The sequence below is a fragment of the Eleutherodactylus coqui genome, chromosome 8 (assembly GCF_035609145.1).
Source record: "Eleutherodactylus coqui strain aEleCoq1 chromosome 8, aEleCoq1.hap1, whole genome shotgun sequence".
NCBI lineage: Eukaryota > Metazoa > Chordata > Amphibia > Anura > Eleutherodactylidae > Eleutherodactylus > Eleutherodactylus coqui.
This window is the reverse complement of record NC_089844.1, coordinates 138,104,035-138,116,935: the sequence shown is the minus strand read 5'-3', so window position 1 is coordinate 138,116,935 and position 12,901 is coordinate 138,104,035. Positions and strand designations below refer to the sequence as shown.

The 12,901-nt window shown below is 42.0% G+C and overlaps 1 protein-coding gene across 1 annotated transcript in view; it reads left to right on the top strand.

Annotated features, from left to right (window-relative positions):
• Nucleotides 1–8,681: 8,681 nt before the first annotated feature.
• CACNG3 (calcium voltage-gated channel auxiliary subunit gamma 3) overlaps nt 8,682–12,901 on the top strand; it is a 96,486-nt gene continuing 92,266 nt past the window's right edge. Inside the window, exon 1 of the mRNA XM_066576541.1 lies at nt 8,682–8,892. Coding sequence (XP_066432638.1) covers nt 8,682–8,892 — 211 coding nt within the window. The remainder of the gene's footprint in view (nt 8,893–12,901) is intronic.

Genomic DNA, 12,901 nt, shown 5'->3' with positions numbered 1-12,901 from the left:
AAGTGTGGGCCACAAAGGGGGTCACAAGTACTAAATGGGTGGCCACAAAGACCACAAAAGACACTATTACTATGGGAGCATAGAGGGTTATCACAAGATGGGAAGAGTGTGCATAAACCAGTCATGGCTGGAATAGTCTTCATGACAGCGTGAATCTGAATAGAGAAGAAAAAGGAAAGTAGAACTCACCAGAGACATCATCAGAGGAGACGTCACCTGTGATCACTGGAGGTAACGGCACTGTAATCACTATCACTGTGAAAAGCTGGTATTTGACTATTATAGGATGACTGCATTAGAGATATATTAGAGCCAAGTTGCTGTATCTTATCTCAATGTGTTATAAATGTGTCTAATAGAACAGATATTTGTTTCTCTCTTGGGGGGAGGCAGTCCCAATTCCGAGTTTTACTATGGGACCACGTGAATTCTATGTGGACCCCTGAGGCCAATATAAAAGAATTCATTATAACAGAATAAGAGTCATCACCCTCATCATGATTTTCCAGATAACGCTGTATTCCCAGGACTCCGAATACCATCACTTTAATTCATCAGGATGTGTCTGGACACAGATCAGCGCAGGAGCCTTCACAAGTGATTACACATTTAATATTCATCAGGTTAAATGCTACATGCGAGGTTTGTTTGTTTTTCATTATGACGCTAGGTTTACTGCCTAATTGAAGGAGAAGCTTTTAAGACCGACTCATGTTTAATTCATCCAAATAGTTAAACAATATGCAAAACATTATTAATGAAAGGGAACATCCCGCCGAGCAGACAAAAAGTGGGGCAACTGCCCCTAGCAATCAATCAGATCTGTTCTTTCATCTTCTAGATGTGATTGGTGGCTGTGGACAACTGCTCCACCTTTGGTCTGTACTTGTCTTTATACAACAGTTTGGGATGGTTTACTATAAGATAGGAACCCTAGGAGTAAACGTATCTACTCAGTATTATTTACTGGGGTATGATGGTATTTTTTTTGCAAACTCAATTTGTGGGAAATATATGGTGGTATTATATGGGCTCTTTAAGAGAGTATTATTTGGATACTACGTATTAATTTGGCACTATATGGTAGTATTATGAGGGGTGTATATTTTAGTATCATTTTGGCAATATATGACAGTGTTATATGGGTTCCTTAAGAGAGTAATTGGATACTTCATATTAGTGTGCTAGTATTATGAGGGATGTACGGTATACTTTAGTATCATTTTGGCACTAGATGACAGCATTATATGAGCTCTTTAAGGAAGCATTATTTAGAAATTGCATATTAGTTGGGCACTATTAGGTAATGTTATGAGGAGTGGACACTATATGTTAGTATTATATGAGGTCTAGAAGGTATTATTATTTGGGTACTGCCTATAGGTTGGACACTATAAGGTAGTATTATGAGAAATGTATATTTCAGTATTATTTTCACAATATATTCAGTATTATGCGGGCTCTTTAAGGGTGTATTGTTTTGATATTGCATATTCGTCTGTATAAGGTATTACTATGAGAGCAGTATATTTCAGTATTTTATTGGCACTATATGGCAGTGTTATGTGGGATGAAATTACAAAAGAAATTGTATACTGAAAGCAGGGTATCTACTTTGCTTGTTCAAACATGATCATCATATTCTATTCCAGCACCAAATGTAGGCGGCCTGACCTCAGTGTCCAAGCTTCTTAGTTGGGTATTGTCCTTGGCTGGTCTAATGTTTCCCCTGCTTTTTTATGGCTCCTTTGTCTCCAATTACAGAATACAGGCTGTAAATGTTAGTGTGTATTCTGCTGATTCTTAGTTCTACAGAAATTTGGCTTCTTCATGTCTAGATAAGCTGCTTCCAACAACACCAATTCCTATTGCCTTTTCTGGTATATGATATTACATATACTACTCTCCTCTGGGCACACTTTGATCTAAGAGTTTAAATAGAAACTGAGTAACACCATAGAACAAAAACTCCCTGGTCCTATGCTACAAACTTGCGAAATTTTTTCATGTGGCTCTCTTTACTGTCCACTCAGGCACCACTGCTGTATCATAAGCAGGTCCATATGGAAAGAGGATAACGACTCATGACCACATATGTATAAAGTTAGCTCACCAATCCTGAAAGTCAATGATGGAGGCATCACAATCTGCACCAGGAGGGATTTGAAGGAAAACCAAAGGCAACAGCATGCAAGGGATTTCATTGTTATTACACAGAAGAAAAGGCAGATATTACCTAAATATGAGATGCAACATTTGATATTAAAGGTGATCATATTAATGTAGGGCAATAAGTCTTAATGCATAAGAAAGGGAGAGACAACGAAGAATTGTAACAGAAGGTTTGCCATTAAAGGGTTGTGTGAGATTAGAATTTCTTGATATTTTCCAGACACAGCGCCACTCTTGATCACGGGCAATTTTCACTGTTCATCCCCTTTTACATCTGGAGGCAAAGATGGGGGTGAACGGTGAATAATGAGACTAATTGACAAGTCATGTAGAAGGGTTGAAATCAGAGCCAGCACTAAAGTTTAAAAGGGGTTTTCCAGGCTATTTGTATAGATGACTTATCCTCAGGATAGGTCATCAATAGTTGATCGGCTGGGATCAGCTGCTCGGGACCCTGACCAATCAGCTGTTGCAATGCCCTCTTTCATCAGCAAAATACACAGGGCATGGAGCAGATCGCTCTTAGGCTAGTTTCACATGAGTGTTTTATCGCAGTGATTTTGCCGCGATGAAACGACCAAAAATCGCGACTATCTGAAACATTGGATTCCTAAGCATTTGTTGAGATTTGGCGATTTTCCGATGCGTAAAATCGGCCTAAAAAGACAGCACATACGGGCGCATTCCGGCTGGCCATTTTTACGCCCGCCTGGAAAAGATAGATCTTGTCCTATCTTTTGCCGAAATACATCGGCTGTTCCCATAGACCCCTACGGGAGCTTATGAGAGTCATCAGGAAAGGAAAGGGGAGGGTGTTGCTAAAGTCCCTCTCCCCTTGCTGGCAGCTCCCATAGGCGAGGGAGGGGAGGGAGTTTAGCACAACTAGCTAAGCTCTCACCCCCATCCCACCCCTCCCCTTGCCAGCAAGGGGTAGAGAGGGGGAGGGAATGGGGAGGGAGTTAAGCAGAGCTGAACTCTCTTCCCCTGGCCGGCTGTATTCCGCACTGCGGCATATATACACGCGCACCCGGCAGTCTGAATGGGCCAGAAAACGGGAGAAGCAGCCATGACTTGGTCATGGCTGCCTCTCGTTCATGCTATTTTCGGACGCGATTTGGGCAGCTGAAAATCGCAGCTCCCGTGTGAAAAAGCCCTTACTGCTGTGTAGTGGTTGGTGCTTGCAATTGCAGGAGCAGTTCATTAAAATCATCGAGAGTTGCCCTTGCAATTACCAGCACTGGCCACTACACAGGGGCAGAGCTATCTGCTTCATACTGTACATTGCATTGTAGCGCTAATAGCGGGCGCCTGAACAGATGCACGGCCAAGAACGGCGCCCCCCAGCCAATCAACTACTGGTGATCTATCCTGAGGACCTGGCCTGTCTCACAGGAGTAAGATTGACAAGCAGACAATAGAAATATGCAAAATGCCTGCCTTGAATTAAATGGTAATCTCCATCACAGGCTTAGTGAGCCTGAGTTCAATGGTACTGATCTAGCATTATATCCGAATATTTTTACAATTAATGTTTGGCATGGTTTTAGTGCATTTAATGAAATCAGTGGAGATAAGAAGTTAAGACACTGAAAGAGATAAGAACAAAAGGCAGATAAGGATCCAGGGAGATAAAGAGTAGGGGAAAGATTAGAAAGATGGCAGATTATGATACAGAGCAAGGGTACATGTAATAATGGAGTGAGTGATAATGAGGGTCCGGGGCAGAAGAATCACAGTTCAGTGCGGAAGAAGGGGAAGTTGGTAAAGAGAACATCACATTGAGGTTGAATAGTAAAGGGACTGATTCTGTCAATCACTTACTTGCGATCTAGCACCAGTCTTGCTTCCTCAATTGTCTACTTGCTGCACCATGATAATTGGTGCTACCCAATGGCATCATTATCAACAGCAAGTCTCACTTCTCCTTGCTACAATGCTGGGCCTGCCCCTTACCCATATTTGTGTAATGGCACTTCTGATTTAATAGTGGGGGCTCTCACATTCATGACCCTCATCTATGACTACAAAGTATTTCTCCACTGAAGGACCTGACAAATCCGTGGATTATATGGACAAGCCATTGATTTCTTAAGAACTGTGTAATGCTTCATTTCCCCTGTGGAGGCACTGCAGGGAAATTGAATACTTGCTGCATTATTTCCCAACAGATTACAGTTGATTCCCAGGGGTCTCTTCAATGGGACCTTGATGACAACGGACCCTTCTAACAAAAAGGGATTGTTCCCTTTAAGATCTATGGCTACAGCCCTTGGCTTGGCTCTGTTTCACCACTGATCTGAGGCTGTTCAAGGACCTTGACCTGAGAATTCATTGTCCAGTAAACATCACACCAGGTTACTGGTAAATATTAGGGGTTTGATGTATTAAGAGCAGTGCTTTGTACACTAGTCTTAATGTGCAGCCCTGCCATCAGAAGATGTGCCTCTTGATCTATTAGGTGCATCTCAAGCCAGCAGTGTGCCAAAAAAAAAAACAAGCTGGTGCAGATTTCTGCTAATAGGCCAAGGTGACCATGCCCCATCTCTGCCCCGCCCACATTAAAAAAAGAATTGGCAACACTTGCATAAAAATCCAAAAAGTTACCAAATTTTGCGCCTTTTTTTTTTAACACCAGATATCTGGTGCAGGGACAGTGATAACTTCTTGTCAAGGCTTTTTTAGTCTCTGCTTCTGAAGATCCTTTTACACACGATGATCAATCAAAATTCGCTCAACAGCCATCTTTTGAGTGATAATCATTGTGCGCCCATCGTGCACTTTTCATCCATCGCTGATTTCAGGTCTGCATGAAATCCTCGTCCCTCAGGACGATAAGATAAGATGGACCTACGCTGTCCGCTGTCCGCAGGCAGTGCTGATAACAGCTGATAACATTCTTTAACAGTTGTTAACAGCCGCTGTCCCTCTGGAGAACAATAGTGATGTATTTAGAGAGCAGACCACTTGCTGTTCTCTAAATACATGCAATGAAGTACAAAAGGGCTCATTAGCCCATTAGTACCTATGCAGAATGATCACTCAAAACTGTCAGTTTCTGACGAATTTTGAGCAATCATGTGTGTACATGTACCTTTAGTTTAACCTAGTTCAACTATTCAGGTCCTAATGATCTAATGATGCACAAATGATTCAGCCTCAAAGAGTTACTGTATGTGACAATTTAGCTCTGCTAGATCTGCATAATTAGGGATTTTACAGTAATGATGTATAAGAAAAGGTGCTAAAGAATAACAAGAAGAAAAATGGAGGTGTGAGTTGTGATATATATTTCATCACTGTCTATGCTACAATTAAAGGAGTTGTACAACTGTAAACTATTGCTAGCCTGTCCTCAGGATAGGTCATAAATAATAGATAGACAAGGGTCTGTCACCCAGAACCTATGCTGATCAATTGTTCCCCTGGCCCATGTGCTTATGAAATTAAAGGGGTTGTCTCGCGGCAAACCTCAAACTTTTACCTTACCCCATTCCCCCTGTCACCCCCCTGCCATAAAATAGCAAAGTAAAGCAGTTTTTAAACCGCTTGCTACTTATCGATCCGACGAAATAAGGACTTTAAAAAATCTTCTCCCTAAGATGGCCGCCGGTCCTTTCCCAGGGATGCACTGCGGTTTTCTCCCATGGTGCACCGCGGGTCTTCTCTCATGGTGCACCATGGGCTCTGTGCGTTCCATTGCCGATTCCAGCCTCCTGATTGGCTGGAATCGGCACATGTGATGGGGCGGAGCTACGCGATGATGCATACAAGGGGGCGGAGCCAGAACGCCGCTCGTGCCTGGACCGAGCAGAAGGGGAGAAGACCGCACAGCGCAAGCGCGTCTAAAAAAGCAAGAAGACAGCGAAATTAGACGGAGCCATGGAGACGGGGAAGCTAGCAATGGAGCAGGTAAGTGAATAACTTCTGCATGGCTCATATTTAATGCACGATGTACATTACAAAGTGCATTAATATGGCCATACAGAAATGTATAACCCCACTTGCTGCCGCGAGACAACCCCTTTAAGTGATTTCTGCAGGAGGCAACAGCTCCATTCTCACTGCAGTGGCCAGGCTTGGTATTACAGATAAAGTTCCCATTCCTTTCAATACCCTTTAATGCCAAGCCTTACCAGTGCAGTGGGAATAGAGCTGTCTGTTTCCTGCAGAAATCAGCTCAGTGCACAAGTGCACCATCCCAGAGAATAGCTGATCAGCAGGGATTCGGAGTGACAGACCCTTCACTGATCTACTATTGATGACCTATCCTGAGGACAAGCCAGCAATTTTTTTACAACTGGACAACCCCTTTAAATCTACACACTGCGTGCTCTTTGCCTTCTTCACAAAATAGTGTTAAGGGTTAAAAAGAGTCAAATATAACCTTTTGACAGTTGACTATTTTGATCGGGGCTTTAAAATCACTGGCAAACACTTTTCTTCCAGTGTGTAGACGCTACAAAGAAGCAACCAAGGTTTCTGCTTCCCTGATCCTATAAATATGATTAGAGGCAGAGATTGTGATTATCTCCAGTCAACTGAACTTACTCAGAAATCATTACATTAGAAGACACTATTTTGGGTAAGGGTAAACTGATCCCATTGTGTTCTGCTACCAAGCAATTGGTTATATATAGAGAATTATGTGTGATTAGGTATATATATATATATATATACATAATTCTATATTAGGGTTTTTGCAAATCAGACAATCCCTTTAAAGGTGATTCTAGTTAAATAGCATAGACTAGAGTAAATTTTACCAGTTGCCCTTTCAATGTATAGACAACACAGATCCTGTACGGCTATAATATTATCCATATGATGCAGGCGCACACACAAGACATTGTTTTTTTTCACATTTTGAGGGATAATAACTGCTATTTGGCCATCACTTTTACTGAGTGACATAGAGAGCAGCCAGCTGAAGATTCACAGAGAGGATGCATGGACATGCTTTACAAATGACATTTGCAGCCCTTACAGCAGAGCAGGAGACAGGCACAGCTCTGGAATGAGATGTGGGCAATTATAAACTGGACGGGTATGTGCAGCTCCTCAGATGATTAGCTTCCCAATCAGAACATGGACACTGTCCCTTTAAAAACGTGCCTTCTCCAGGGTCTCATTCTCTCTGCATCAGTAGACTTCAGTTTTTGCATAATGAAAGTCTGAGTGGCGTTGTAGGGGCGAGGATAGCAGATCTGGAGAATAGCTGTGTAATACTAAGTATCAGAGAGAGAGAGACAGGGTCAGGAGATGTGAGGCTGGATGGAAGGACACAGAAGAGGCAAGCAATGAGTATAGACAGAGGCTGGAGCAGATGAAAGGAAGGAGAAGACACTATCTGATACAGAGAAAGAAGACAGAAGATGGAAAGTGTTCAATGAGGAACAGCACAAGAGTCTATAAGCAAGCGCAAGAAAGAATCTACAGCAAGGCAAGACCTCTTAAAGATAAGAAGAGCTGCTAGAGGTAGGTGTTAACTTGTGAGACATCTGCTGAATGTACTCGCTTAGGATGGAGACCTAGGTTAACAGTCTAAAGAGACTCCCTGGAACATAAAACATAAGATGGAATGGGAACTTTGTCTTGTACAGGAGAATGAGAGTTAGAATCCATCCTAGGTGGGCACATCAAGAACTGAGTTATGTCTGCATAGAAAACCCAAGTTCTCTTCAGACCATGGGATGCAGAATTCTGAAATATGCTTGCAATGAGTCCCAGTAGAAGAATTGCAACAAGGTTTAGTGGAGGATTCTGTAGTTTCTCCTAACCCTGATACATCAGATACCTTTAGCTGGAGGGTGAAGCTGCTCATCCAAGACAACACACATGCCAGGAGATTGCACAGAAAGCAAGAGCAACCTGTTCAGCATCAGTTTGCAACTTACTACAGAGCTATGGTGTTAGGGATTTACATCATGCACCAGCATTTCTTGCGTCATTTGAGTTTGCACAAGGACAAGGCAGACAGAACATTTGTGCAGTGACTGAATGAAGAGCAAGTAAGGAGCTTCCCTTCAGCTGCACAGAACCGGGCTAGGAGCTTCCCCTTCAGCATCAGGGGCAGATCACAGAGCCCGGCTATGAGCTGTCCCTTCAGCACCTTGAGCAGATCACTGAAGCCGACCATGAGCTGTCCCTTCAGCACCACGGAGCCTGGCTATGAGCTGTCCCTTCAGCACCACAGTCCATGCACCTATCACACTAAAGAAAGAACAATCTTTGCAGTTGGGATCAATGTGGCATCTACTTTTGAAGCTGAACACTAGGAAACTTCCAACCCTACTGTTTTGAGCCCAAGGAGATCATCACAAAGTACAACCTCTATACCTTATTACTTTTAAAGGTGGTAGGACAAGTGTAAGGAGCAAAAGTTGACTCTTCTCAAGGTCATTGAACTTGTTCTTCAGGCTGGATTATTCTGAAATACAATCTTAGTAGGTGTTTGACCTTACTTCAACCAGGTTCCTCTCAAGAAAGGAGCCCAACTACAATGACCAAGAATGAGGATGTGTGACAGAGGTGTTCAGATGCTAATTACCACTGTGGGGGCCTTCGCAGCTTTTAGTCTGATGACCATAGCAGTGGGCACGGATTATTGGCTGTATTCTAGAGGGGTCTGTAAAGCGAAATCCACCAATGACAATGAAACCAGCAAGAAGAACGAAGAGGTGATGACTCATTCAGGATTATGGAGAACCTGCTGCCTTGAAGGTATATTATCATCATAGTAGACACCTATGACCTTTGAACCATGTGCTTATGTGTAATTGCATTGTTATGTTGTTTCATGTAGTAGAACTATAGCTCTATATGTATCAGGACTGAGGCTGTCAGAGCTTCATAGTCCCAGAGGTTCCACCACCACTGGTCAGACACAGGTCCACAGAATATATTGGTGGACCTCATATGATCCATGTTTGTTGCGTATTAAATTTCTTAGAAAACATTACGTATACTCTTAATACTTATTGTAAATGTAACCCTTTGGCTACTATTGAGGTCTATGGGTCTTGAAGACCATGGTTGACTAATCCTAGCTAGGGATTAAGAGGTCAGGTTGGAATATGCTTACATTGCCTTTGAAAAGCAGAGTTCTGCACTCTATCTGTTCCACAGACTGCAAGTCTCAGCACTGCCCATGAGAATCTCAATTATTTTACTATACCTTTAAGATAAGTTCATCATGCTTATGGATACAGTATGTGCCCTGGCACACTCCTACCCTTCAACTTCAACCAGGACTCTGCTCCCCTCATTACCCTGTATCATTCCACCTACCCAGCACCCCGGCTTGGATCTCAAGTATCAGTTTGACAATAACTCAGTTCTGTTTCTATGTTGATTTTTTTTGCAATGTGGGATATTTTCTAATATTAGCTTCTGTGTGGGAGATACCTAACAGAGCATTGCTACTGAGTTCTATTCGGATGAAAGGGTTAACCACTTCGCAGCCAGTGTCCAGCTATATAGCGAAGAGTTTTGCCCTCTTCACTTTACTACATGCATTCAATATCAATACCATTGATAGAAGTCAAAAATATCCCAGTTCGTTTTTATAATTTTTTTTGTTATGGACTACAATCCCTATCATCCTGTAAGTTATATGAGGCATGGACTACACTATCTATCATCACATCCAGGGAAAGTTATAGGATCTTCGTGGCAGCTGCTGTTTAAGAATTTTCATTTGCTTTGGCCTCTTTTCTTTTTTTGGTTCTTTCCTAAAAATTAAAGGAGCAACAGGATACAAATTAGGAATAATGAGTCAACATGATAGGTTGTGGGATACTGGGCTTACGAATGTTATGACTCGAGCCCGGGAAGGGTTAAGAAGACAATAAAACTCCTTGTGTTGCCTAAGTCACAGAGTCCCCCTGTATTTAATCTTCTTTTCATTGCGCAGATTAATCAAGCTTTCTCCAATCTCTCATGTTTTGCCTTCCAGATCCGTTCACCTTCTATATTCTAAAAGAGATAAAATGGAGCTCCAGTCAACACCACAAATACAACACACAAACACTACTATATACGTCTAATACCTCGCCTGCAATTATAAGGAGGCAACGCTGCACTTGAAGGTCACCCCTAATTTCGTAGGATTCGAAAAGTCTAAATTTAAAGGAACCCTCCAGCTGGGAAGTAATGTCACTCTGGACGGTTGTCCCCTTCTTCCTCTATCAAACCCTATAATATAAAGACTATAAGGCAAACAAAAACACTTAATAGTTAATGATGTGGCTATAAGGACGGGCGGACATCCTTCCCTGTGACATGCAGGGGTATAGGTGTGGATTATACATATCAATACACTCCATCAGCCTTTCTGGTCTGTAATGACTGAGCCTATAGGATCGCCATAAAAACTTGGATATTCGGTGATAACCCACTGGTGATGGGGCCTGTTGATGCAGCGGACCAAAAAGTAGTCATGAGCTGCTTAGCTTGCAAAAAGTACTATTGGGCATCAATCAAGAGAGTTAACTCCACTAGAAACATTAATATGCAACTAGGAGATGCTACAATGCCTCTTAAGCTGCCTTCCAATAGGTGGCACTGCAGAGGCATTGTGGCATCTCCCATTTGTTAACCTTTTGTGTAATGCCAATATAATATTAGAGGAAGATATTACCCAGCATTTATTACATAGAACCATATCAGTCCCTGGCAGTGTGTGAGCAGAAGGGTCACCAGAAGGTCCATGACAGCACAAGGGTGACAAATACAAGTCATCAGAACATATGCAATTTATTTACCCAAACCAGTGTATCATGGCTATACTTGTTAGTAAGGGGCCCATGACCTTTGATGCCAAGATTACTGCCGGTCCACCCTTGGACCTGGTAGCCAGTTGGACTCACAGTCTGATGTCTCTATCTTAAACACTAGGGTCAATTTCAAAGAATAACAACCAAGCCAAGTAGGACAGGTACCCAAAATAATGCCACACTATGAGTCCAGTATATAAATTCTGCTTACGATTGCTGCCTATGGGATACTTTAGGTATGAGGTGGGAGTGATAACCATGGAGCCTACATGCTATGGTGCCATAGGAGTATTCAAGAACAGAAATGTTAGATGTAGTAAACAAACGCTGTATTTTGTACGTGAAGAGTAGTGATGTAACCATTTCCATATGCTACATAATAATCTGCCCCCTAAAGTAGATAGCAGGGGTATAACAAGTCACCCTCGTATTTCATGCCCTACATTTTAGCACTTAGCCTGCAGCCTCTTGTCCTTTCATGGCTGAGAAACTCCTTTGTGGCTGTATAATATATAGAAGATGGACAGGCACACAATTCTATGCATGATTTGGTGTCAAACATGCATTCCAAGACTAATAGGCTACCAGCTGAGTACAACCCTATGGGGGCTTCTATGTAATACTGCCAACTACTGTAAACTTTGAGCTTCCACATGCAGTCGTGGCAAACAGAGCCTACTTGCCTACATTAGAATCATTACATTTGCACTACTGCCAACCTAAAACAGAAAAATTCTCTGGTGTCTGATCTACAGTACCATAAAAATGTCTCATAATATTGTAAGTTAATCACTAATTGGTTCTGATCCTTTTTTGTTTGAAGGGATCTGCAGTGATCAGCTATAATTGGAGTCTGGCAGAAAGTGTTCAATTATTCTGCAGCGCCACCTGAGGGAAAATGAAAGATTACACAGTTCTTATTGAATTTAATAGGCTATCCATGTGATGTATGAATGTGCTGGGTCCTCCAGAGTGGGAGATGCTTTTGTAGCCACTATCTGCTCCATTGAATTCATGGCTGACCCGAATGAGGGATTCCTTTATTTTCTCAAAATTTCCTAATAGACAATTCTTTTAAACAAAACAGTTTTCAATTATAGATGCAATTACTTACATTTTCTCCTAAGTTTTCAGCAATTTTGTAAAATATACCAGATTCTCCTTACCTTCTCATTTGCTGTTGTTTGCACCCTATATCTTGTTTCTAAGCTCTGATTTTCAGGTCAACTTTTCCATTTTTCTGCTGACCTGGTGTTTTTAATCCATCTTCAGGTGTCACAAGTCTACTATTCTACCAGTAATTCACTGTCATGTACTTCCTTACCCTTACTTCCTATGCTGCATTTCACCATCTCTGGTCCAATCAGCAGGGCGGCAGTATCTGAATGCTACCCTTTTGTTGTCCCAGGACAATTACAGAAGTTGAGTGTTAAGAGACATTCTGGTCAAATGACTAGTAAACACAGAGAATATACACACACGAGAGGCAGAGAATATGGAGAATTTTTACACAGTGCCTTCATATCTGTCAGTCTGTGAGTGCAGGGAGAATACTGTGAAAATAGCCCCCCACCTCTCCCACAGCTAAGAAAACGTCCCAGCTATTACAGAAGCTCAATATCTAACAACTGGCAGGGAATTGCAGAGGAGCTGTAAGGGAAGCCCCTAGTGGCAGGCACTTCAACCGGCATTTATAGTGGAAAAATGGAAATAAAAATGAAAGTACAAGATTGATTAAAAAAAAAAAAAAAAAAACACACTCAGGCTATAAGATGAGCAGAAGTTCTCTGAAAAAGTGCCTCTTTAAGAAAAAAGTTATCCCCATACCCACATATCACCCATAAGAAAAATCAAAAGTTCCCCCCACTTACATTTCAGAAGGGCAGCAACACTGTCTCACTGATAAAGGTGATATGCAGCTGACTTTATAGACAAAGAGTTCAATGTATGGATAT